General features: G+C 43.6%; 2 protein-coding genes across 3 annotated transcripts in view; one reads left to right on the forward strand and one right to left on the reverse strand.

Annotated features, from left to right (window-relative positions):
- The first annotated feature begins 2,518 nt into the window (after positions 1 to 2,518).
- On the forward strand, positions 2,519 to 7,800 carry LOC118079562 (cytochrome c oxidase assembly protein COX11, mitochondrial). The gene is made up of 4 exons (XM_035103831.2): positions 2,519 to 2,882; positions 4,929 to 5,084; positions 6,190 to 6,315; positions 7,022 to 7,800. The coding sequence occupies exons 1-4, from the start codon at positions 2,592 to 2,594 to the stop codon at positions 7,202 to 7,204; spliced, it is 756 nt and encodes a 251-aa protein (XP_034959722.2). The 5' UTR covers positions 2,519 to 2,591; the 3' UTR covers positions 7,205 to 7,800.
- The window catches only part of TOM1L1 (target of myb1 like 1 membrane trafficking protein), a 52,646-nt gene continuing 36,474 nt past the window's right edge, over positions 7,170 to 23,341 (reverse strand). For both annotated transcript variants that reach the window (XM_035103829.2, XM_035103830.2), the window contains 8 exons: positions 19,140 to 19,273; positions 17,626 to 17,686; positions 16,715 to 16,835; positions 15,698 to 15,800; positions 15,321 to 15,378; positions 12,340 to 12,418; positions 11,160 to 11,241; positions 7,170 to 10,071 (listed from right to left, as the gene is read on the reverse strand). In XM_035103829.2, coding sequence (XP_034959720.2) covers positions 10,005 to 10,071; positions 11,160 to 11,241; positions 12,340 to 12,418; positions 15,321 to 15,378; positions 15,698 to 15,800; positions 16,715 to 16,835; positions 17,626 to 17,686; positions 19,140 to 19,273 — 705 coding nt within the window. In that variant the 3' untranslated portion in view covers positions 7,170 to 10,004. The remainder of the gene's footprint in view (positions 10,072 to 11,159; positions 11,242 to 12,339; positions 12,419 to 15,320; positions 15,379 to 15,697; positions 15,801 to 16,714; positions 16,836 to 17,625; positions 17,687 to 19,139; positions 19,274 to 23,341) is intronic.

The raw sequence follows: 23,341 nt of genomic DNA on the forward strand, positions 1-23,341 counted from the left end.
GCTTTTCCCACTTGCTCAACTAGCGGTGTGTGACCAGGAAGAGAGACCAGGCACTGAGCTCTTTCACAAAATGTTACTGCGTATGAGCCATAGGGATTGCAATTCAGTTAAAAGGCAAGTGTGCTTCGTGCCTGATCTCCCTTTACTCTGCCTAATGTGTATTCATGGAACTGTAATGAAAAGTGGTGGGGAGAATACGAATACATAAAGTTGTTTTTAGCAGCAGTGCAGGCAACCACAATAACACGAAAGGCAATTATTCACTATCTACTGCAGCCACACACACACACGGTAATATCCTCTTTATGAAAACTCCATAGGCTTCTTCAGATTGCTTTTGATAGCCTCCGATAAGCTCAGTGCCTGTTGAGCAAGCAAAAGCAGCAAGAGATAAACAGGTCCATTTCCTCTGTTCCAGTAAATATACCGAGGTAATTGCTAAATACTTTTTATGAAGATCTCAGCTGCCGTCTATTTCAGGGTGGGCTGCAAGAGCCCAGAAGGGGCCTGACAGGAGCACTCCTGGCTTGTTAAGAGCAAACTGAACACATAAGCCAATTACCTAATCTGTTTGGGCAGTCCGGAAATGCAATGTGATGTATACAGTTTGATTGATTTCCTGAGGACCCATAATAGTCCTCATAATGGAAGAAAAAAAAATAGCAAGGCAATGGTGGATTTCAGAAAAGTTGCAATGTGCGATTCTTATAGGGGGTATGAACTTCTATTCACAATGCAGCTTGTTTTTTCAAAAATAAATAAATTTATGTCAACACTTTCAATATTATTATCCAATCCATACTAGAAGATATTGTGTTACCCACAGAATAAGGATGCATTCCAAGCGCTTTTGCAAATGTTTACCAAAAAATAGTTGCTGAAAGTGATTGGTTTGTTTTCCTTTTATAGATTTGCTCTCTATGTTTGGCTGGGGCAAGCAATGCTTCCCCGGCCAAGTGGCGTGGCTACATCTACCCGGTTACCTTTCAATGTCTGCCACTGCCGCACCCTTTTGCAAATTCTCACTTGAGGTCTAGAGACCTACAGTGCATCTCAGTCCCTTTAAAGATGATGTGGTTTCAACTGGGAGACAGCAAAGAGGAAATCCTCCCTGCAGGAGGAGAAGTCCTTTGCAGGTGTGGGAAGCCTGAGTATCACCCTGAATATTCAGTTGGTAGGAGACCTGCATTTGCCGCTCAGTTATCATATAAAACACCTTTTATCGGCCTCCTCCAGAATCATTGTTTCATAGAGTTGTGGCACAAAGAGCTTAGATTTATTTGGAACTGTTATAAGAAAAACTGCTCCCTTTCCCTTACGGGGTATTCCCATAAGAGTCCTTAAGTGGGTTCCCTATCGGAAGGAGAAAATAACAGAGGCCAACAGAGTATATTGAGAAGCAAAGCGGCTAATACGCCTGATCTTTATTGCTAGTTGCAATAGGGTCCCCACTCATCACACGCAGGAGGGATGAGAACCCTGAACAATGGTGCACAAGCCCTTATATAGACTTTTGAAACTGCCCACCCTGTAGCCCAAGACCAACCCCCAAAACATCATACATACACCACAGAAGGAGGCGGTCTACAGCAGAAATCCTGCCTGCCGGGATACCTGATAATGGTCACTGATTGCATTACCTGAACAGCCTGGCCATTCTTTTGTGACGCTTAATACTTTAGTTCCTGAATGGAGGTCACAGGCTCACCCTATTCATACACAAAGACACCCTTAAGACAAGATTTGTAAGTGAAAAGACAATGGGAAGCCTTTTCCCATTTGCCTCCCTAACTGCAGATGAATATTTGAGGTCATTGAGAGAGTCAAAATGGCTTCAGGATTGCTCTCCCATACTATTTCAGACACATGGTTCATATATTTAGATATGTGTGCATTTATGAATATTTATTCTTTATTTGAGAACTTAAAATTCTTAGAACAGTACCCTGCTGAAAAAGTCTCCATTCAAAGCCGTTTGCACACCTTATCTGAATCTCTACAGCAACTGTAAGGCCCTTGCTCTCTACTAACTGAGTTATCCTGAGAGGTGCTTGTTTACATATATATGTATGTATAGTATGTATATAACTTGCATGTGCTTGCTTGTATCGTGTTACCACAGCCTGAGGATCTCTCATTACTCCGTCCGTAGAGCACTGTAGAGTGGGAAGCGAGCACCAGTGTCATCTAGTCCAACCCCTTGCAATGCAGGAATCATTAGCCCGACGCCGGTCTCGAACCCATAACCCCGCGATTAAGAGCCTCACGCCGTATCAACGGAGCTAGACCCTGCCCTGCCAGGAGGCGGGGCCACGAGGGAGCAGGTAAACGAGAACGCGGACTTACCCCCCGCGGCCGCCGTAGTCGCTGCGATTCCCGCAAGCGGAGGAGGAGGAGGAGGCGGTGGCCAAGCGACAGTCGCACGCGCGCCGCCCGGCTGCGGGTTCGCCACCTTGGGGCCCCGAGCTGTCGCGATACTTGGCGACGTCGCGCGCGAAGAGGCCGGGAGTGGTGGTAGGGGTTGGAGGAGAGAGGAATGACGAGCCCGTCCACGTGACAGGACGGGGCGGGAAAAGAAAGGAGAAAAGGGCATGGGCGGCTGCGCGCGGGGCTGGCCTTGCCTCGTGGCTCCCGCGGCGCGAGGATGGGGCCCCTGGCGGGCCTGGCTCCGTCTCCATGGCAACGGCGAGGCGCCGGCGGCGGCCTTCTGCGGGCGGCGCGCCAAGGGCAGCGGCGGAGACCCCTTCGCGGGGGCCCGTCGCCGGCAGCAGGACGACTGGAGGCACCGCAACAAGACGGTGCTGACGTACCTGGCGGCCGGCGTCGTGGGCGTGGCGGGCATGTCCTACGCGGCCGTGCCCCTTTACCGCCTCTACTGCCAGGTGAGAGGCCGCCTCGGGGAGCGTTTCTCGGAGAAGGCCTGCCTCGCAGGGTTGTTTGTTGTTGTTGTGGGGAGCCAAGCATGGGGAGGGGCCCCCCTGCGAGACAACGTTTCCCAAATGCAGGGAAAGGAGGAAACGAAGGCTGCAGAGTCAGGGGAGCTTCCTTTGCCAAGCCGAGTGCAGCCTGCAGCTTCTTTCTACCTACTTGCCCTGACTCTCAAATCTACAAAATCCAACCGTTTGCACGAATAGGGTCCCTGGATGTCCCTTTGTTTGAAGGCGGCGTCTGTGTGCTGGATCCGTCTGCCAAGTTGGATGAGCAGGAGCTGCCACCTGTCAAATCTTTTTTTTTTTTAAGTTTAAGTTTTTTATTTATACTTTTAAAATTTATACATTTTCACTGCCCATAAGTATTCATTAGATTACAGGATTTTTGTTCCGCTCAGGAAATTTATTGTATTAGCCAAAGGTTACAAGAAAACCATATGACGCAATATAAAACAGAAATTCTACTTGAGCCATGCAGTACAGTTGAGATTACAGTATAAGTAGGGAGCCTCCACAACCACATGCGGTATACAGTATTTCAATTAAGACCCGTGAATCTCCCTTACAATGTACTGTTTTATCCAGTTCCTCCTTCCTAATCTTTATGTGAAAGGGGCCACCTTATGAGTCACAACTGCGATGAACTCCCATTGCTCTTCCCATCTCCTGTCAACCTAGCAGTTCGAAAGCAACCAGTGCAAGCAGATGAATAGTTGCTGCTGTGGTGGAAAGGTAAGCAGCCTTTCCATGCACTCTGGTTTCCATCATGCTGGCCACATGACCCAGAAAGCTGTCTGGGGACAAGCGCCGGCTCCCTCAGCCTGAAAGCGAGATGAGTGCCACACCCCATAGTCGCCTTTGACTGGACTTAACCGTCCGGGGGTCCTTTGCCTTTAGAGCCATAGTAACAATGGCACCCCCTCCCCAAAGGAGACACTGCTTTCCTGAACAAATGGGATATAGAAAGCATCTTCTAGCATCTGTGTTTAATGGGTGATATAACAAATAATGAAGAATGCATTCTACCAGTCATTGCTCACATACAGTGTTAGAAACTGATATATGAAAGCTAGGAGCTAAATGGCCACCTTAAACTAGGTTATGTGCGCAACAACAGGATGTCTAGGCATCCTTTTTAATAACAAGAATACAAAGCGGAAAATGAATGAACTGCAGCTAAAATCTTATGTTTGTTTTCACATGGTTTAGTCCTTTCCCTGTCTACCCCCCCCCTAATATTCTTAAGAGGGTCTCTTCTCTGGTCTTCAGAGAGTGGCTGGAAGTGGGGAGGCAGAAAATGCTCCTCCTTTCGATCCACTCTGCAGCTTAATCTGAAATCTTAGGTACAGTACTGCACCCAAAGCTCATAAATTGCTCGCGCTAATGAGATGCCCTGTCACAAAATGTGCCTAGAACAATGGGAGTTTCAAACACTGCTCATATTTACAGTGTACATATGGGATCTTGATATAACACCTATCCAGCACTGTTGAGGGTATTACTTGAAAACAGCACTCTATAAAAGCAGATCTTAGTTGAACAAGCAAGCATTTAGACAAATAGCTGAAAAGAGTGGAAACAATGGAGAACATTTGGAAGATTTAATTGCTTGTAGGTCCCTTCTGGATTCTGTCCAGTAGATCTAGTCCCTTAGTTGATGTCTGTCCATATTCAAAATCTCCCTCGACTCACGATATAATTCAGGCTACATTAAATGGTTGATTTCCACCAATAACTGTTCCATGTAGCACATGCCTGGAAATCACTTGAAGGTTAAGGAAGTAAGTCTTTTCAGATACCGGTAGTTTAATTGGGTGCAATCGACTCTTGCCATGTTTGTTGCCCGTCTGGCTTTTGTACATAGAAGTAGCAGCTTTTACGTTGGTTGTCTTGTTAAAGCTTTCTTGGAAGAGATTGTTTCTGTTTAATTCTTGCCTCAGATATCATTTCTTGTTTTTAATCAGGCTATTGTTAATTGCAGCTTTTTTTTCCTTTAAGGCTACTGGACTTGGAGGGTCAGCGGTAGCAGGCCATGGTTCAGGAGAGGTTGAGACAATGGTACCTGTTAAAGATCGCATCATTAAGGTTACCTTCAATGCAGATGTACATGCAAGCCTTCAGTGGAATTTCAGACCTCAGCAGACTGAAGTATATGTAAGTTATTAAAATTTTATAGAGATGGGTTTCATATATGTCTGGGGGTGTTCTTCTAACAGGCATTTATGCAAGTACCAGTCTTGTGGTTTATTGATAGACAGAGGGGCGAGGGTTGTAACTAGCCATGCTAAATTGCAGTAATCATAATGAGAGGCTGCTTGTTTTATAATCTGCTTTGCCAGTGGTGGGTAAAGATTACCTCCTGGCAAACAGGCTCACAACCCCACACTGCCTATTTGCTGTGAGCACAGATACAGTTATCCTTTTGTGTTTCCACACCCAGGAAAATGTAGCATCTTGCTGCTGCTGCTGCTGCTGCTACTGTTGCTACATTTTGTTTACCTTTCTCCAACAAGCAAAAGGCACTGTGTGTGTTCTGTCCTCCTCCCCGCCCCAAACAACACTGCCCCAAAAGTCATCCAGTGAGCTTCTTTGCCAAGTGAGAGTTTGAATCTGGGTCTCCCCAATCTCAGTTTGACCCTCTTAACTGCTATGCCATATTGACTCGGTCAGAGATGTTGAGTGAGCCATAGCACACTTCTCTGTGTTCCTGGTTGGAAGAGCACAGCTGCGTGCTGTAGAGACACCCTCTTTGCTGGAGACCTTCCTTTTATGTAAGTCTGTCCCCCATGCCACATCTGCTTGAGAAATAAATTCCCTTTCCTTTGAGTTTTAGGTAGTTTCTTGATTTGGACCTACTTTAGACTGGAAAGTTGTTAGCATTCCAGCACAGAATGCTGATGAATGTATAGGTACTGTCTACTTCAGGTGAGTTAGCCATTAGCGCAAGGCTTGACAACCTTTTAGGACCACTGGTCATGTTTTGAATTTAACAATATAAAAGCCCTACTGGATTGAGCAAAGGGACTATCTAGTCCAGCACTTTGTTATCATAGTCCCCTCCCCCCAGATGCCCATGGGAAGCCCACAAGCAGAACCTGAGTGCAACAGCATTCTCCCAACTTGCAGTTCACAGCAACTTGGGTTCAGAGGGAATACTATGACTACTAGCCATTTATAAACTTGCCCACCATAATGCAATTTGGCTGGCAGTGACATTGGGGAAAGCAAGAAAGATCACTAGAGCAACTTCTTCTTACAGGTGGTTCCAGGAGAGACCGCACTGGCATTTTATAAAGCAAAGAATCCCACTGATAAACCAATAATTGGAATCTCTACCTACAATGTGGTGCCTTTTGAAGCTGGGCAGTATTTCAACAAGATACAAGTAAGTGTTGTATGATGCTCTAAGAGTGGACTGTTGCAGCTGCTGCTAACTGAACTCTTCTACTTTTGAAGTCCGATTCTGTTTTAATCCATGTTAGCAGCAATATCCAAGATGTAGGTATATGTCCTCCACTTTCCTTATCTTTGGTGCAAGGATAACTTACCCTCCAGACTCAGGATCTAGCTCCACCCTCTGCTCTGAAAAAGCTATTAAAGAAAAAAAATTCTTTTATATCTGCTGTCTCTTCTAAGACAAAGTAAAGCTGTGTGATTTTGAATAGTTCAAAATATAACACACACACACCCAAAGTGTGCATATGATATGGTTTAATTCACTGTCAGTGGTGCTAGCTCTTCATGTTAAATCCTTGGGGTGATCTCCATTTAAGTTATAGTCAGCATAGACTCATTGAAATTCATGGAGTTTATTCCATTAATTTCAGTCGCTGTACTATGAGTATGACCAACTCTGGATATTTCCCTTTGCATTTAAGCAGGTATTGCAGTTTTCATAAGACAGTGACGAAGTGAATAGTATATGGATTTTTCATGTCCTTTGGTGGAAAATATCACAAATAGCATTTTGCCACATTTTATTGAACTAGGCACAGAAGTTCCCCTCCTCCCTAAACTAGATTGTGGATATATTGTTGCCTTAAAATAAACTTCAGAAACAATTCTAAACCCTCTTTCCCCCACATTTACAGTGTTTTTGTTTTGAAGAACAACGACTTAATCCTCATGAAGAAGTAGACATGCCGGTATTTTTCTTCATTGATCCTGAATTTGCAGAAGACCCAAGGATGGCCAGAGTTGACTTGATCACTCTTTCTTACACATTTTTTGAAGCAAAAGAAGGACAGAAACTGCCACTGCCGGGTTATAACTAATAGTACAACAGCCAGACACTGCAGTGGAGATTGCTAATCAATATGCGTCATCTACAGACTGCAAAAGCACATTCCTTAACTCAGTAGGAAGTTGCTTAAAAACTGTAAAAGTTGTGTATTAGATATTGAATCATATAGAGATTTGAAGCTGAGGCGTTTAATTTTGCACACAGGAACCATGATTATGAATAATAATTATAAAATGCATGTAGCGGGTGGTATTTTCAAATCTAATTTAATTTTAGACACCGCTAAAACTCCTTTAGCTGTTTGCAATATATCAGAGGTAGCACTCGTTCCATAAATTGTGTGAAGGTTTGTAACCAAAGTGCAGATGCCATATGAAATGTTATGCTGAAACTCAGCTGTTCTGTGCCATCTGTGTTCTTATTCTCATAAACTGAACTCAAAAGAATCTGTAACCGGCCCAGAATCAAAGGAAACCACTTCTTAAAAGTTCCCCAAAAGTTCCCTTTTTAGACTTTTTTTTTCTTCCTCCCAGCCATAACTCTTTCCTCCTACTATTCCCTTCTGTTAAAGTGACATTGAAGGTTAGCATATTAAACTTTGGTACTATTCTTAGAGCTGCATTGGTACCCAGATGGTGAAAAGCGGAATGTGTATGTATATATATATTTAAAATAAATTTATTCTGCCTTTTTTAAAAAAGTCATGGCTGTTTTGGACATTTAGTCTGAATATAGTTTAAATATGAGGGTGCAGATGGACTTTTCCTGCATGTATTTCAGCTATGCTTTGAAGTACATGAAAGCACCTTTTGAAAAATAAAGATCAAATGACAGAATATTTCTGGGAATTCTGGCACTTTGGGTTGGTAACAGTTTTACCTGAATTTTCTGTGCCTTGTATATTTTGTTAGGTAAAATTCCTAGCCAGTGTGAATCGAACTCCCAATAAAGATAGATGTACCTTGGGGCAGGGAGGAGAAGACAGAAGAGGTATTGGTCATGGCAGACAACAGAAACATCCCCTAGTTTCAAAATACCTACAATACAAGTGACGGTGATGTTCAATGTATGATTCCAAAAATGCAGTAAAGACTCAACAGAAACTTCAGCTCAAAGCTGGATAGCTGCAGAGCAAATAAACCGATAAATGAAGCAGCAACAGTGTGATGCCTTACTTAACACTGGCATGCAAACATTTGACATAAAATGCAGGAGGCAAGCTATAAAACCAAGTAGGAAAGAGGTGTGTTAAACTGGAGAGTTGTGCAGCTACTGAAACCACCCATTAGCTATTTTCTGACCACATTTTATTTGGATTGTATAAAAACAGCATAGGAATTGTAAAACATAATTAAATACTACATAGCAATCAGACATAAAATGTACCATTTGCAGTTAGCAAGCACTGAATTGAACAGCCTATTGTAATGACATTCATTATAAATAGGTTATTTTACTTTAAATCGGAAAGAAGGCACTTCCTCCCATCACCCTTTTACATTGTATGGATCCTATGACCCAAGTGACTGTCCTTACCTGCTTAAAGATAACTTTAGTTGCCAATAGTACCTGCTTAATGTGGAAAACAGCTACAATAACAATCAAGGGCAGAGTTGCCCCAAGATACCTTAAAGGGGTGTGTGCTTATGTCCTTGCTGTCCCTCATCCACCTGCTTTAGTGCCTTCTTTAGCTGCTCCCAATGAAGCCCATAAAAAACTAGAGCCTTTGTGGCTTCCCATCACACGTGCAGCATTTAATTTCTCTTTAATGGAGGTCTTGGAGAGGAGGTTTAAAGGATGTTAGGACAGAAATGGAGCAAGACTTCTACAGCAAACCCTCATGAGACTACAGTTGTACCTCGGAAGTCGAACAGAATCTGTTCTGGAAGTCTGGAACTTCCAAAACGTTCAGAAACCGAAGCACAACTTCCAATTGGATGCAGGAAGCTCCTACAGCCAATCGGAAGCCGCGGAAGCCCCTTCGGATGCTTGGCTTCCAAAAGTAGTTTGCAAACCGGAACACTCACTTCCGGGTTTGGAGCGTTTGGGAGTCAAAATGTTCGAGAACTAAGCTGTTCGAAAACCAAGGTACAACTGTATTTACATTCCCCTCTGCTTTGGAATAGCTTGTGCAAGTCTGAGACAATGAGTGCATTACATAAACTAGAGAAAAGTGCTATAGTGACTAGTCATCAGAAGACCAAGAAACTTGCTATGAAACATCTGATTTCAAAACTATGCCTGGTTAGCAAATAGTTTTACACGAAGATTATACTGAGGGGATAGAGGGGTAAGGTCCACCCCCCACAAAAATTAGCACTAAATCCCAGGTAACAGCTTGAAGGCTAGCTAGAACCTCGATTTGTTCCTGGACCGCTAGCACAATGATGCACATCAACTTAAATCAAGTTCCATTATGTAGTTCTACCTATGGAAAATATTTTGTGCTTTTATAACTAAGCAGAATGTACCATAAAATAAAAGTACCTTATTTTTCTAAGTGCAAGGTTTCTTTTATAGTTACAGTCTTGGGTATTTTGCTCCCTAGGAAAAAATGATTTGGGGGTTGGGGGATATGCTTTATGTAATTTGTAGACCTTGGTCTAAAGTATACACACAAGTAGAACCTTACATTCTTAACGATCATTCGAGCTTAATGTAATGCACTTAAGGGAGGATAGGTTTTGAATGTCTTCATACAAACGGTGTGACAAATCCAAATCATCTTCCAAAAATTGTCCTCCTATTCTTTGTCACTGAGCTGACAGGTTTTGAGTGATCAAAATAGTCTCTAGTACTGGTAAAGAACTGGTTCTCTTGGACCTCTGCTTTTAACAACGGGTGTTGTTTCTAACACTTGCTCTGAATAGGTGTGCATCAATTTCTTCATATATAGGTCTGAAATCAAAAGCACAAGATAAAACACTTTTTGTGACATGAATAACAAAGATTAGTCAACAAAACAGGAAAGCTAGGGGCTGAGCCCCACATAGCATAAAACTCATTTTGCTTCAATATCCATAAAACTCATTTTGCTTTATTAGCTATGGTATCCAATTCCTCATAGCAAGAATGGCCAGCTCGTGGTCTGCGGCCACATCCAGCCTTTCAAACAATTTTCTTTGACCCCCAACAGACTCTGCTTTCAATGAATGTGTGCAAAAATGAATGGTAAATGAGTCTGCCCACAAGTTCCTTAGTAACAAAAGTATTTTCAATGTGTGAGGGTGGTAATTGGGCTATATCCATATGTGTGCAGAGCAAAGCAGACTTCCATTTGTGCAGTGGGACTGCAGCTCCCTCTCCCCTGCACATGTGCAAAATCTGAATTGGAGGCTCGCTCACACAATGGATTTTGCTCATCATGTTAATCTACTGTTTTGGATTTTGTATGTAATGCTTTTGCAGTGTTTTGCCACACGTACTTCAGAGCTGTGAGGTCCTCGCTTACCAGGAGGCTAAAACTTTGAACCCATGCCCTCGACTTTGTAAGTACTTTTCCATGGCTTGGATCCAGAGTTCCTATTAGTAGGACTTCCATCACAAGACACTCCCAGCAGAGGCAGGAGGGGGAGGCAGTATCTCCCAATTCTTCCTTTCCCCTGCAGCTTCCTGAAAAAACTGCTCTGGAAGATTGGGGGGACTTCCCATCGCAGTGGGGGAGGGGGGGTAATGCTGGAGGTTGCAAAGAAATTGGCAAAAATTGCCCTCTTGTTGTCCTGCAGAAACCCGCTGGATTTCTGTCCCTTTCACCAAGCAGAAATGATACTCTGGATCCAACCCTAGGGATTTACTTAAATCTGTATTTTAACTAACAACAATATTAATTTTTCAAATACTGGTAGTCCTGAATAACAACAACTGTGCCTCCAAGAATGGTTTTTTGGCCAAATTTAATCAATCACTCTTTTACCTTCAGTGGCCAACACCCTGAATTGTATGCTAAATCGACGAGCAGTAAATTAGTCATTCTCAAAATTACTTACTCTGTTTTGTCACTGGGAGCCAAGGGGTCGAATTCCATTAGCTCGTAATAATTAGGAGGCGGGGGACTGCTTTTCGATACATCTGTGGAAGAAGGAAACCCAGAGACGTAAACAAATAAATAAATAGTAAGCATCATTTTGCTTTGCTAATGTAAAATTATAACCAACCAAAGTCCCAATTATCCTTAATACCACCTTCTACTGTAATTCTAGGGTAAGGCAAAATTATACAAGTGGATCGTAGCAGTAGGAAAGAGCACAATCCAAGCATGAAAAGGTTTAATGGACTCAAATATATTTAACTACAAATTGTCCATCTAGCTTGGTATTCTCTGCACTAACTAGTAGGAAACTCCCCAGGATTTTAGACAGGGAATATGCATAGCTGCCAAGTCTCCCGCTGAAAAATGCAGCAGGATCAGCAGTGGCGCGGCACCGGAAGTCGCTTCTACACATGTCCAGACATGCATAGAAGCGACTTCCGGTGCCGCGCTACCCATGTCTGGGCACCGGAAATCGGGCAGCGCCAGGACCCAAAATGGAGCCTCCCTGGCAGGTAGGAAATCCGGGGGATTGACGGGATTTTTTCCAATCCGGGCTGCCAGTGGGAAACGGTTTAAAATACGGGGGTTTCCCGCGAAAAACGGGAGACTTGGCAGCTATGGGAATATGCTCCCAACCCTTCCTGAAGATGGAATGCCTTCTGCATGCAGGTGCTGTTCCACTGAGCTATGGTCTCCTTCCCTAGTAAAATGTATTTCTAGAACACAGAACTGTAGTTGAACTTAATTTTCCCAGGCCTTCGCATCTCCCAACACTCTGCAGGATGGTCTGAAGGGAACTCACTTATTTCTTCCCTGCAGTCTGGAAAACACATTAAGCTGAGCTTACTTAAAATCCCCCTTTTCCAGCTCAATTCAAGTCATTTAGGCTGGGAAGGCCCAGGCCAGCCCTCTCCAGAGATAAAATTAATGAATAATTTATCTAAAAGCAACATGTTCAGGCTTGCATTATGCAGTTGGTTCCCTTGGGAAAGCACAGTCTCACTTTCCCACCTTGGCTAACTTTGCATGTCTTGAAGCTTATCCAAAACAGGTCATAGTCCAAGTTGGATATCCTGCTGACACATGAGAAAGCGATCACAACTTAGGTACAGTTAACTGCAGTTGGTTAGACTCACCTGCTGGGGGCACCTCTCTTGAGCCATTACTCTGAAGGCTAACCGGATGCAGAAGTACTGGATTTAAATAGGTGTTCACCTAAGGGAACGAAATGAATTAAATCAGGTATGTAGGAAGATAGCTTTGTGAAAAAACTGGTTTAGCCTCACATGCTGGTTTATTCTTGTATTGTTTACTTCTTAATGTGAGGATTAAAGTTAGTATCAGCAGAGACAGAAATCCTTTAACCCTGTTGTTGCTTGCAATACAATTCTCTCTATAATTCAGAAAGCATTTACAGGGGTACCTTGGTTCTCAAACGCCTTGGTACTCAAACAACTTGGAACCCAAACAGTGCAAACCCAGAAGTGTCCCAGTTTGAGAACATTTTTCGGACGCTGAATGTGCTCCGTTTTGAGTGTTACGCTTCCAATTTGAGTGCCACACTTCTGTTTTGAGTGTTACGCTGAGGGCTGTCTGTTTTTGCTCTTCATTTTGCGTTTTTGTTTTTGCGACTCTTTCTTGTTGTTTTTTGTGACTGTGTGGAACGCAGTTCAGCTACTGATTGATTGATTGTGTGACTGCAGTACATTGTTTATTGCTTTCATATTATGGATCAATGGTCTCGTTAGATAGTAAAATTCATGTTAAATTACTGTTTTAAGGGTTGTTTTTAAAAAGTCTGGAACAAATTAATCCATTTTGCATTACTTTCTATGGGAAAGCGCGCCTTGGTTTTGGAACGCTTTGGTTTTGGAACAGACTTCCGGAACGGATTAAGTTTGAGAACCAAGGTACCGCTGTAGTGGCTCAGCTGTGCTCCAAAGAGCTACAGACATACCTCATGTTGCATCCGCTTCAGGTTACGTCCTCTCAAGTTGCATCCCACGGCAACCCGGAAGTACCAGAATGGTTTCGCTGCTTGCGCAGAAGCGCTAAATTGCACCGCACGCATGCGCAGATGCAGCATTTCTGGATGCGAACACTTTGGGTTGCGGATGTGCCTCCGGGACGAATTACGTCCGCAACTTGAGGTTCCACTGTACTTAAAAAGGTAAAGGGACCCCTGACCATTAAGTCCAGTCGCAGACGACTCTGAGATTGCGGTGCTCATCTTGCTTTATTGGCCGAGGGAGCCGGTGTTTGTCCACAGACAGCTTCTGGGTCAAGTGGCCAGCATGTCTAAGCCACTTCTGGCAAAACCAGAGCAGCGCACGGAAACGCCATTTCCCTTCCGGTCAGAGCGATACCTATTTATCTACTTGCACTTTGACGTGCTTTCGAACTGCTAGGTTGGCAGGAGCAGGGACCGAGCAACGGGAGGTCACCCCATCGCGGGGATTTGAACCGCCGACCTTCTGACCGGCAAGCCCTAACCTCTGGGTTATTTCTTGGGGGAGGGGGGAGTTTTTAATAATTGCTGGCTCATAAGTCGTAACACAAGCTGCTTCCCAAACTGCCTTGTTTCAAGTGCTGTCTGCCATGCAACAGCCACGAGAGTATTGTTTAAAGGGGTGTGTGTGGAATCTCATTTCCCCTCGTACTCGTGGAGCAAGCCTGTTGGTTAATTCGCCTCTAGACAATCCATTGTTGAGGATTACTTTAGAATGTGGATATCCTGTTTACCCAGCCTCCCTTCGCCTGTTTTAGCTACACTGCAGGGTTGTTGTAAACCACACTTAGCCCAACCTTCAATGCACTGTATGAAAACAATGGATGACACTACAGGTTTGTTGTAAGCTACTCTCTACTCTTCTCTTTGCTCCTACATTTTGGTTTTTTGAGGGGTGGGGATGGAAGCATGGGTACCGAATACCAGCTACATAAATCTCTATGGGCAGCTCACACTGAATCCCTATAGTCGGATTCTTGCTTCATAACCCACTTCTGGAACATCTGAAAACGGGTTGATCAGCCTGAACCAGGAAATGACCTTTCCAGGGAACAAGGTGGTTCACTTTATCCTTTTTATATTCACATGTTTCCTCCAGTGACCCCTTTTTTGTTCCTTCCTCTCAAAGGAGGAAAGAGAAGAGGAGTCAGCTGGAAAAAACTTGGGATGAGAACTAACATCCTATACCCATTTTAAATGTGTTTGTGGGACTGGGTAGAGGGGTATTGGCTTGTTGATTGTTGTTTTTGCTTTTATCTTGCATTTTGTACTTTTATATTGTATTTTTATGTTGTGAATTGCCCTGAGATCTGCAGGTGCAGGGCAGTATAGAAGAAGAGGAGAAAATGAAGCAAAGGGCAATAGAATAAGAGAGTGGGAAAGAACCCTACGGGTCATCTATTCCCTGCAATGCAGGAATCTCAGCTAAAGCATCCATGACAGATGGGCACCAAGGAAGGAAAGCTCACAACCTCCAGAGAAGGAAAAGAATTTGAGATAGAACTACAAATCCTCAACTTCCACTCTCCTCAGTCCTGCTCTGTGGCTCCTTCCCTTCTCTCTTAGCTAACCTCTCATGCTTCCCAGCAGATCTGTGAGCATTTTGAAGTGTCATGTTCTGCTTTGGCCACACCTTCCTCTTCAGTGGAATTCTTTTCCAGCCAATTTAATTTCACGGCTACCCACTGCTCAGTACTCACTGGGCCATTTGGGGAACCTCCCCCTTCTTTAAATATTTCCTAAATAGCTTTGTTTGTTTGTTCTCCTGAGCCCGCAAGATCCTTCCCTCTTGTTCATGGATGACATTGCTTCATCTGCACAAGGACTTAGGATACGTTTGGCACTGGTAAGAGTGTTAAGATGAATAACTCCTATAACTAACACCACAAACACTGTGCTGCTGGACCAACAGCAATGGGGAGCTTGTGGCCCTCCAGAAGTTGCTGGGCTACAACTCCCATCATCCTTGACCATTGTCATTGGCCATGCTGGCTGGGGCTGATGGGACCCAGAGTCCAACATCACTTACACAAATAGAAAACATGTGCAAAGCTATCTCTCTGTGATACTTGCTACTGAAGAAGGACTGAGAAACAGTTTGCTACTTACGTTGATGTATGTGGAGCTACCTGGAAAGCTTTGGCATGTACTTTGTGCTGATGTGAACCTAAGAGAGGAAAGAATGAATGGGAAGCCATCAAGGAACCATAAATGAAATTTCCAACTTCAGCATCCAAACTTCTGGCCGCATTGTTAAATCCCTGCCTTCTCAATTTGTCTCGGTTCACAAAAGTCTGTACTGACCTTCCACAAATTACCTTACAAAATTAAGGACTGGGTCTGACAAATGTTTACCTGTCTTTTTTGGGGGGGGGCAGCTTCCAGAGACAGGAGATTTGTGTGACAATGTCCTGGTTTTCAACTTTGCTTATCGTCCTTTAAACCCCATTTAAAAGGTGTAAATAGCTTCAAAAACTGCTACTTACGGAGTGTGTGCAGCATTTGTAGTTGTGAGTGAATTTAGTTGAGGGTAAAGTGGTGGCTGAGTGGGATAGGGGCTTGGAACAGCAACACTTTGTGGCTGGCAATCTAAAAAAAGAAAGAAAAACAGGCATGATTGTGATTTTTCTGCAAATCTTTAAAACACAAAAAAATAAAATATAGGCAATGTTTTAAGGCATGATATCACTGTGGCGATCAAGACATTGGCCCAGGATATAGATCAATAAGCAGAATTCAGCAACACATTATTTCAAATAAACTCGAGGTGGGGATGTGTGCTTTCTATTACCCAGTCACCATTTGGGAGTTCATGTGAAGTTCAGTTCACAACAGCCTTCTTCAGATGATCATTCCTGGCTTTATAAGCCATGGTTCACCAAACTGGTAGTGCGTGTTGGGACTGAGCACTCCTCCCTCGCTTCCTCCCTTCATATGCCAGCTCTGGTGCAAAGATTCTGGCTTCGATTAACCCAGAGTTCCCCATGCAAAGTGGAGAATTTGGGCTACTGATGCATACAGGAACAATGCTAGTGATTCAAAACACCGAAAGGTGGAACTGCATGTACTTTCCCTCCAGGTATGTGCCTCTGGCTTCTAGGTCACAGTCTGCATCTCTTTAAGTATGGTGTCTGAAATGCATCTGAGATGATCCAGAAAACACGTAGAGTCAGACCACTTGGTCCATCTAGCCCCATCTACACTGGAGGCAGACCTCCAAGGTTTCACACAGGAGATATTCCCGGCCCTGCATGGAGATGCTGGAAATTGAACTTGGGGCTCTTGATTTTAAAGTAGAGGCTTTCTAACACTGAGCTACAGCACTTCCCTAACAATAATAGGAGGAAAGTAGTGATTTTGACCTATAAAACCTTAAACGGCTCAGGATCTCCCATATTGAAGCTCTCCAGTCCAAATCCATAGGACCTGTACAAGGATAAGTCTGTTTCCATATTTTCCCACAAGGTTCATAGCATTCCATTAAAACATACATACATACTCACTCAATTCTGAAAACTGAGGAGGTGCAGGGCCAACTTCCCCAGGCTTTGGCACAGAAGCGGAAAAGTTTGAACCCAGGTCAAGCAAATCACACGAAGGAGCAGACGGCTGGTTGCCATTGACCTTGAAAGGAAAGAACGAGATCAGAGGTTATACCTAGTGTTGCCTCTTAGGTGTAGGTTGAACATTCAGTGTGCAACAAGCCATTGCCAACAAGGTCCTTTTTGCTCTCTTATGGAAGCAGATCTTGCCTGGTGGTAAGGGTCTACTCCAAGTCACCAGTGTGACCATCTGTGATTCACCAGCTATATCTGTAAAATCTGAAAGTTCTCAGATCAAGTAATAGAATGAGCAAGATACTGTATAATTTTTCATTGATCCCGAAGAACACTTCACAGTTCAAGATAAGGACAGCCAAAATTAATTAAGAGAATTATCTTCTGTTATGCCTGTTAGTAATTTAGGCTGTCCTTTTTCAGTTGTGTATTTCTGTTATGTTATATATATATATATATATATATATATATAGAGAGAGAGAGAGAGAGAGAGAGAGAGAGAGAGAGAGAGAGAGAGAGAGAGAGAATGATTCCTCCCCCACCCACCACCCAGAAATATTTGGCTACTTGCTCTGTAATGGGTGAATTAGCAATTTATGCTTTGTCCTCCTTGGAACACTGAACAAAGTGATGAAGACCGCAATCCTACACACACTTACTTAGGAGTAAGCACCACCAAACTTCGCTTCTGACTTGCTTCTGAGTCAACATGCCTACACTTAGAAGGCATGAACTATAAACATTGCAAAATGACAAGAGACCAAAGAATCTAACAGCATCTAACAGATGTTCCAGAATTCTTGTCCTAACAAGAGAAGGCTCTTTCCAGGCTAGAGGACGGGCTGTTAATTACTTACCCCTGCACCTTCGTTCTGAATCCTTTGATTCTCCAAGAAGCGTACTCTGTTTCGAGAGAACCTGTATGAAATGGTACGATCAATACCTGCATTTCAAGCCATACATTTAAGATGTACAATGGAAAGTTGGTTGTGTAATATTTGAGAATCACCAAGGAGGCAAAGGTCACAGTCTCTGAGCAGACTTTGAGGGGATGTTATCTTCTTCCTTCTTTTTATAACCTCAGCTAGCAAGGAAGAGGGTTATGACTTTTGTTTTAGCTTGCCTGCTTCCAGCTTTTGCCAATGTTTCTTCTTACAAGAAAACCCTCCCAGGGGGAAGAGAAATTAGCCCCATCACTCAAGAATGGGTGCTTGCTTGTTTCAAAGTAGATAAATAAGCCAAAGAGAAAACAGTAAGAAAGAAATTGCTCCCATTATTCTAGGGCGCTTGAGTAGTGGGGCCAATTTCTATTTATCTTTTTATCTTTTGATTACTTATTTATTTATTCTATAATGGAAACATTACATTTGGACAGCATTCATGTGCCAAGGGAAAGAATTGCATTGTGCCACTCAGATTAACAGGTAAGCAACAATGTTCACTTCTCTCCAGAGAATTGTGTCTGAAAAGAACCCCAAACGGACACAGAAAATAATGTAAGCATCACAATAGAGACTTGTAACTGAGTCTATTCAGAGATTATCTCCTTAAGGAACTCTTCCAAGGGTGGGATCAGAAGTAGGTCACAGGATTACTCCCCTGCTCCTTGCTGTGGGGTGGAAAGTGAACTGAACAATGGAATGCCAGACTCGCCGGTCACTGGGAGGCAAATATTGCACAGCCAGGAAGTCCTATGCTCACCAGCCAAGCATAGGATCCACTGGTTCAGGCATTCACTTCTCTCCAAATGGGAAGGGGAAAGGGAAAGTGTGCATGAGGCTTAGTCCCAAGAAACACTTCAAGTTGACAAACCTCTTTGTTAGCTCAATCACAACTTTTTTTTATTGTAGGAGCAGGCAACCTGCAATCCCTTCAAATATTGTTGGACTACAACTCCCACCATCCATGACTGTTGAGCCACTGTTGGCTGGGGCTGATGGGAGTTGGGAGGGCCAGTTCCCCCACTCCTGAAACTGGCATAACCTGTGTACAGTGGTACCTCGGTTTATGAACATAATTGGTTCTGGAAGTCTGTTCATAAACTGAAGCGTTCATAAACTGAAGCGAACTTTCCCATTGAAAGTAATGGAAAGTGGATTAATCCGTTCCAGACTGGTCCACGGAGTACTCAACCTGAAGTGTACTTAACCCGAAGCATGGGTGTAATTGGTTCCGGAAGTCTGTTCATAAACTGAAGCATTCATAAACTGAAGCGAACTTTCCCATTGAAAGTAATGGAAAGTGAATTAATCCATTCCAGATGGGTCCGCGGAGTTCGTAAACCAAAAATTCGTAAACCAAGGTGTTCATAAATCGAGGTTCCACTGTATATATAAGCAACGAGTTCCCAGCATATATAGAACAGCTTTACCTTTCATGTCCCAGTAGGACATTATTCAGATTTTCATTCACTTGTATCAGCTCTGTGATCACGTCCTCATTCTGCACAGTCGCTAGCAGTTCCATAATTCTCTCTTGCATTACCCGACATGTCTTATAGAGCTTCTGCCAAGGGATGAAAGGAAAGACACTCGCTATCAGCATTTGAAGGGCAAAAACAATGGGCGTCAAATACACATTGTTTATATCCAAGGCACACAAGGCTCTTCACTCTTCTGGTGACCACATACAGGGCTAGCCTTTCCATGTAGCAAGGTGAAGCAGGGTCTTTCACTGGGACTTAGAAAGGGAGGGGAAAGCAAATATAGTCTTTGCCTGGGCACCAAAAAGTCTTGGTCCAACACTGATTTGCCCTGAAAGCAGATCCAATAAAAAAGGAAGGCTATATCCTCTTCCCTGGGTTTCTTTTTGGATACCGGTGATTACCATAAAGAAGGATAATACGGGACTACCATAAAGAAGGATACTACACAAGGAATAAGTCTTTGCACTCTCCACAATCTGCCCTGGAAATCTTTCAGATAAGTTTATTCATTGTACTGGGGCTGTCTGAATCAGGCCATTGTGTGTGCATGGGATTCTCATACTCAGAGAAGACTCAGTAAAACCACCAATTGACTAACGTATCCATTGATTTCGGTGAGTCTTCCCGGAGGATAAGTTGGAGACCACTCTTTTTCTGGAGCAGTTGCCTGGGGCTAATTGGTCGAATCTGTTTGCTGCCTCTGTGTCCTGCAGATTGGCTCAACCGCTTGGATTATCTGGAGTTGAGTTGCCACAGGCCTACTTTGTTTCTCAATAAGATATTATATGTTGACCATTCTAAACAGAGGAAGCTTGTTAGCCAGACCATTTACACCATCATCCTGTTCCCTACAGAGCCCAACCAGATCCTTCTGAGGAGCCCCAACACAAGACAGTGGTAGCTCAGTTTACAAACACAATTGGTTCCGGAAGTCTGTACTTAACCTGAAGCGTACTTAACCTGAAGTGAACTTTCCCATTGAAAGTAATGGAAAGTGGATTAATCCATTCCAGACAGGTCCGTGGAGTACTTAAACTGAAAATACTCAAACCGAAGCGTACTTAAACCGAGGTATGAAGTAAACAAGATTTAGTACTGTAACTTATACAGTCTCTGAACATGGGGATGTCTACCCTATGTCCAGCAGAAGATCTATCTATCTATCTATCTATCTATCTATCTATCTATCTATCTATCTATCTATCTATCTATCTGTCTGTCTGTCTATCTATCTATTTCTTGGAAAAGTAACAAGCAAAGCATGATGAGGACAGCCATCCTTCATCACAGGAGCAAGGAGCCTGTGGCTTCCTAAATAATGTTGGAATCCCAACTCCCCTCAGCCCCAACAAGCCGGGCCAGCGGTCAGGGGGGCGGTGGAAATTGTAGCCCAGTAACATCTGAGAGGGTCAAAGTCTCCCTATCCCCGATTATTGTTTGCACATAGCATTTGGTGACCATTAATGGTGTTCTTGTGTTTAGTCATCATGTCCTCCATTAATTAGTCTCATAGTTAAAAACAAAACACAACTTGTCGGGCGCTCACACCACAACACCTGGTGTCATTCTGATGCTGCAACAGCCTTGAGGTGTGCCTCAAGGGTAGAAAATTAGCTCCAAATCACCAAAGGCCAGAAGCTTAGAGATGCTTTAGAAAAGGCCCATGCTATGCACACCAATTCAAAAGTTTGTTTTTATGCAGCAGTAGTATCTCCAAGTTCTTAAAGATTAAGATTGCCGGAAGAAATATCAACAACCTCAGATATGCAGATGACACAACCTTGATGGCAGAAAGTGAGGAGGAATTAAAGAACCTTTTAATGAGGGTGAAAGAGGAGAGTGTAAAATGTGGTCTGAAGTTCAACATCAAAAAAAAACAAGATCATGGCCACTGGTCCCATCACCTTCTGGCAAATAGAAGGGGAAGAAATGGAGGCAATGAGAGATTTTACTTTCTTGGGCTCCTTGATCACTGCAGATGGTGACAGCAGTCCCGAAATTAAAAGAAGCCTGCTTCTTGGGAGAAAAGCAATGACAAACCTAGACAGCATCTTAAAAAGCAGAGACATCACCTTGCCTACAAAGGTTCGTATAGTTAAAGCTATGGTTTTCCCAGTAGTGATGTATGAAAGTGAGAGCTGGGCCATGAAGAAGGCTGATCGCCGAAGAATTGATGCTTTTGAATTATGGTGCTGGAGGAGACTCTTGAGAGTCCCATGGACTGCAAGAAGATCAAACCTATCCATTCTTAAGGAAATCAGCCTTGAGTGCTCACTGGAAGGACAGATCCTGAAGCTGAGGCTCCAATACTTTGGCCACCTCATGAGAAGAGAAGACTCCCTGGAAAAGACCCTGATGTTGGGAAAGATGGAGGGCACTAGGAGAAGGGGACGACAGAGGACGAGATGGTTGGACAGTGTTCTCGAAGCTACAAACATGAGTTTGACCAAACTGCGGGAGGCAGTGGAAGACAGGAGTGCCTGGCGTGCTATGGTCCATGGGGTCACGAAGAGTCGGACACGACTAAATGGCTAAACAACAACAACAACAAAATATCTCCAACTGGCCTGGGTAGAGATATCAATGAAGAAACTCTGTATGGGTTGTTTTTTTTATAAAAACAAAACAAAACTGCAGGCACTTCATATCCGAGAAAGAATCCTTCAGCTTTGGCGGAAGGAACAAACAAACAAAAGCCAACCTATAAAAGATGCATGTGTGGGAGGAAACTGAGAACTGAGTTTCTACAGATAAACTGCAATAAATCAGTGCATATAATTGGCTTGTTCTTTTTTACTGCTGTTTTTACGAGGTGGCTGTGCGCGCCATTATGTTGTTAATTGCACTGCTCTATATCATTTTAAAACTGCATGGTGGGGAAGAAATGACAGCCCCGGATCAAAATCGGGAACGCCCCAAAACACAAGAGAAATTAAGCTGTCCAAAAAAAAAGTGAGGAGTTCACATTTCTGGGCAGTTGCAAAACTCATATGGCAGCTTCACCATTCACCAGATTGCAGACCTTCCCTGTTTATTCGTTTATTAAGATTTGCTACCCGCCCTTCACCATAAGGTACAAGGCCAGGTTACAACAACAAAATATACAATTATAAAAACATGACAATTATAAAATAAGCAGAGCTATTCCAAATCGAACAGAACAGTACGAATTCAGCAAAATACATTGGGTTGTATCAAATGCTAGTCCTACTCAAGAGTAGCCCTACCACAAGCACTGAGTTGCACCCAACATTGGGAGGCTGGCGTCATGTGCACCACGCATTGTGTGACATCATGCACATTGTGTGCGTGACAACTGTCCCATTGGGAGAGGCTTACTAGGTTTGTTCAGTGTCTCCCAATGTCGCGCGGTTCAGGGTGACATCCTACCATGCCTCCTGTGTCCCCCTCAAGATTGGGGAATCATAGAATCATAGAGTTGGAAGAGACCACAAGGGCCATCCAGTCCAACCCCCTGCCAAGCAGGAAACACCATCAAAGCATTCTTGACATATGCCTGTCAAGCCTCTGCTTAAAGACCTCCAAAGAAGGAGACTCCACCACACTCCTTGGTAGCAAATTCCACTGCCGAACAGCTCTTACTGTCAGGAAGTTCTTCCTAATGTTTAGGTGGAATCTTCTTTCTTGAAGTTTGAATCCATTGCTCCGTGTCCGCTTCTCTGGAGCAGCAGAAAACAATCTTTCTCCCTCCTCCATATGACATCCTTTCATATATTTGAAAGGGCCGAGTCCTGTCCCAGCAGACATTTTGGGGGGCTGTATAGGCCTCAGCCCCATGGAGTTGGTGCACCTGATCCCTACTGAGGTTAACGGTCACAACCAAGTTAGGTTTGTTATTTCCAGTAGGACTTAACTGGATGCAACCCTTTCACTCTGCAGGTCAGGATACAGAGGTTGCGTCTTTGGCACATGGTGAAATCTGTACAATAAAGAATTGGGATGCACCTCTGCGGGGAGATAGTTCCACAATTCAGGGGCTGTTAAATAAAATTATTTCCCAGGACACCATTTTCCGCACATCTGAGAATGAGCTATCAAAATACGGTATTCCCCTCTGCACATCTTAATGCCAGAGAAGGTCACTAGGGATGGAGATGGCCTTCCGTAAATTGGCAGCCTAACACACT

Source organism: Zootoca vivipara, chromosome 2 (assembly GCF_963506605.1).
Source record: "Zootoca vivipara chromosome 2, rZooViv1.1, whole genome shotgun sequence".
NCBI lineage: Eukaryota > Metazoa > Chordata > Lepidosauria > Squamata > Lacertidae > Zootoca > Zootoca vivipara.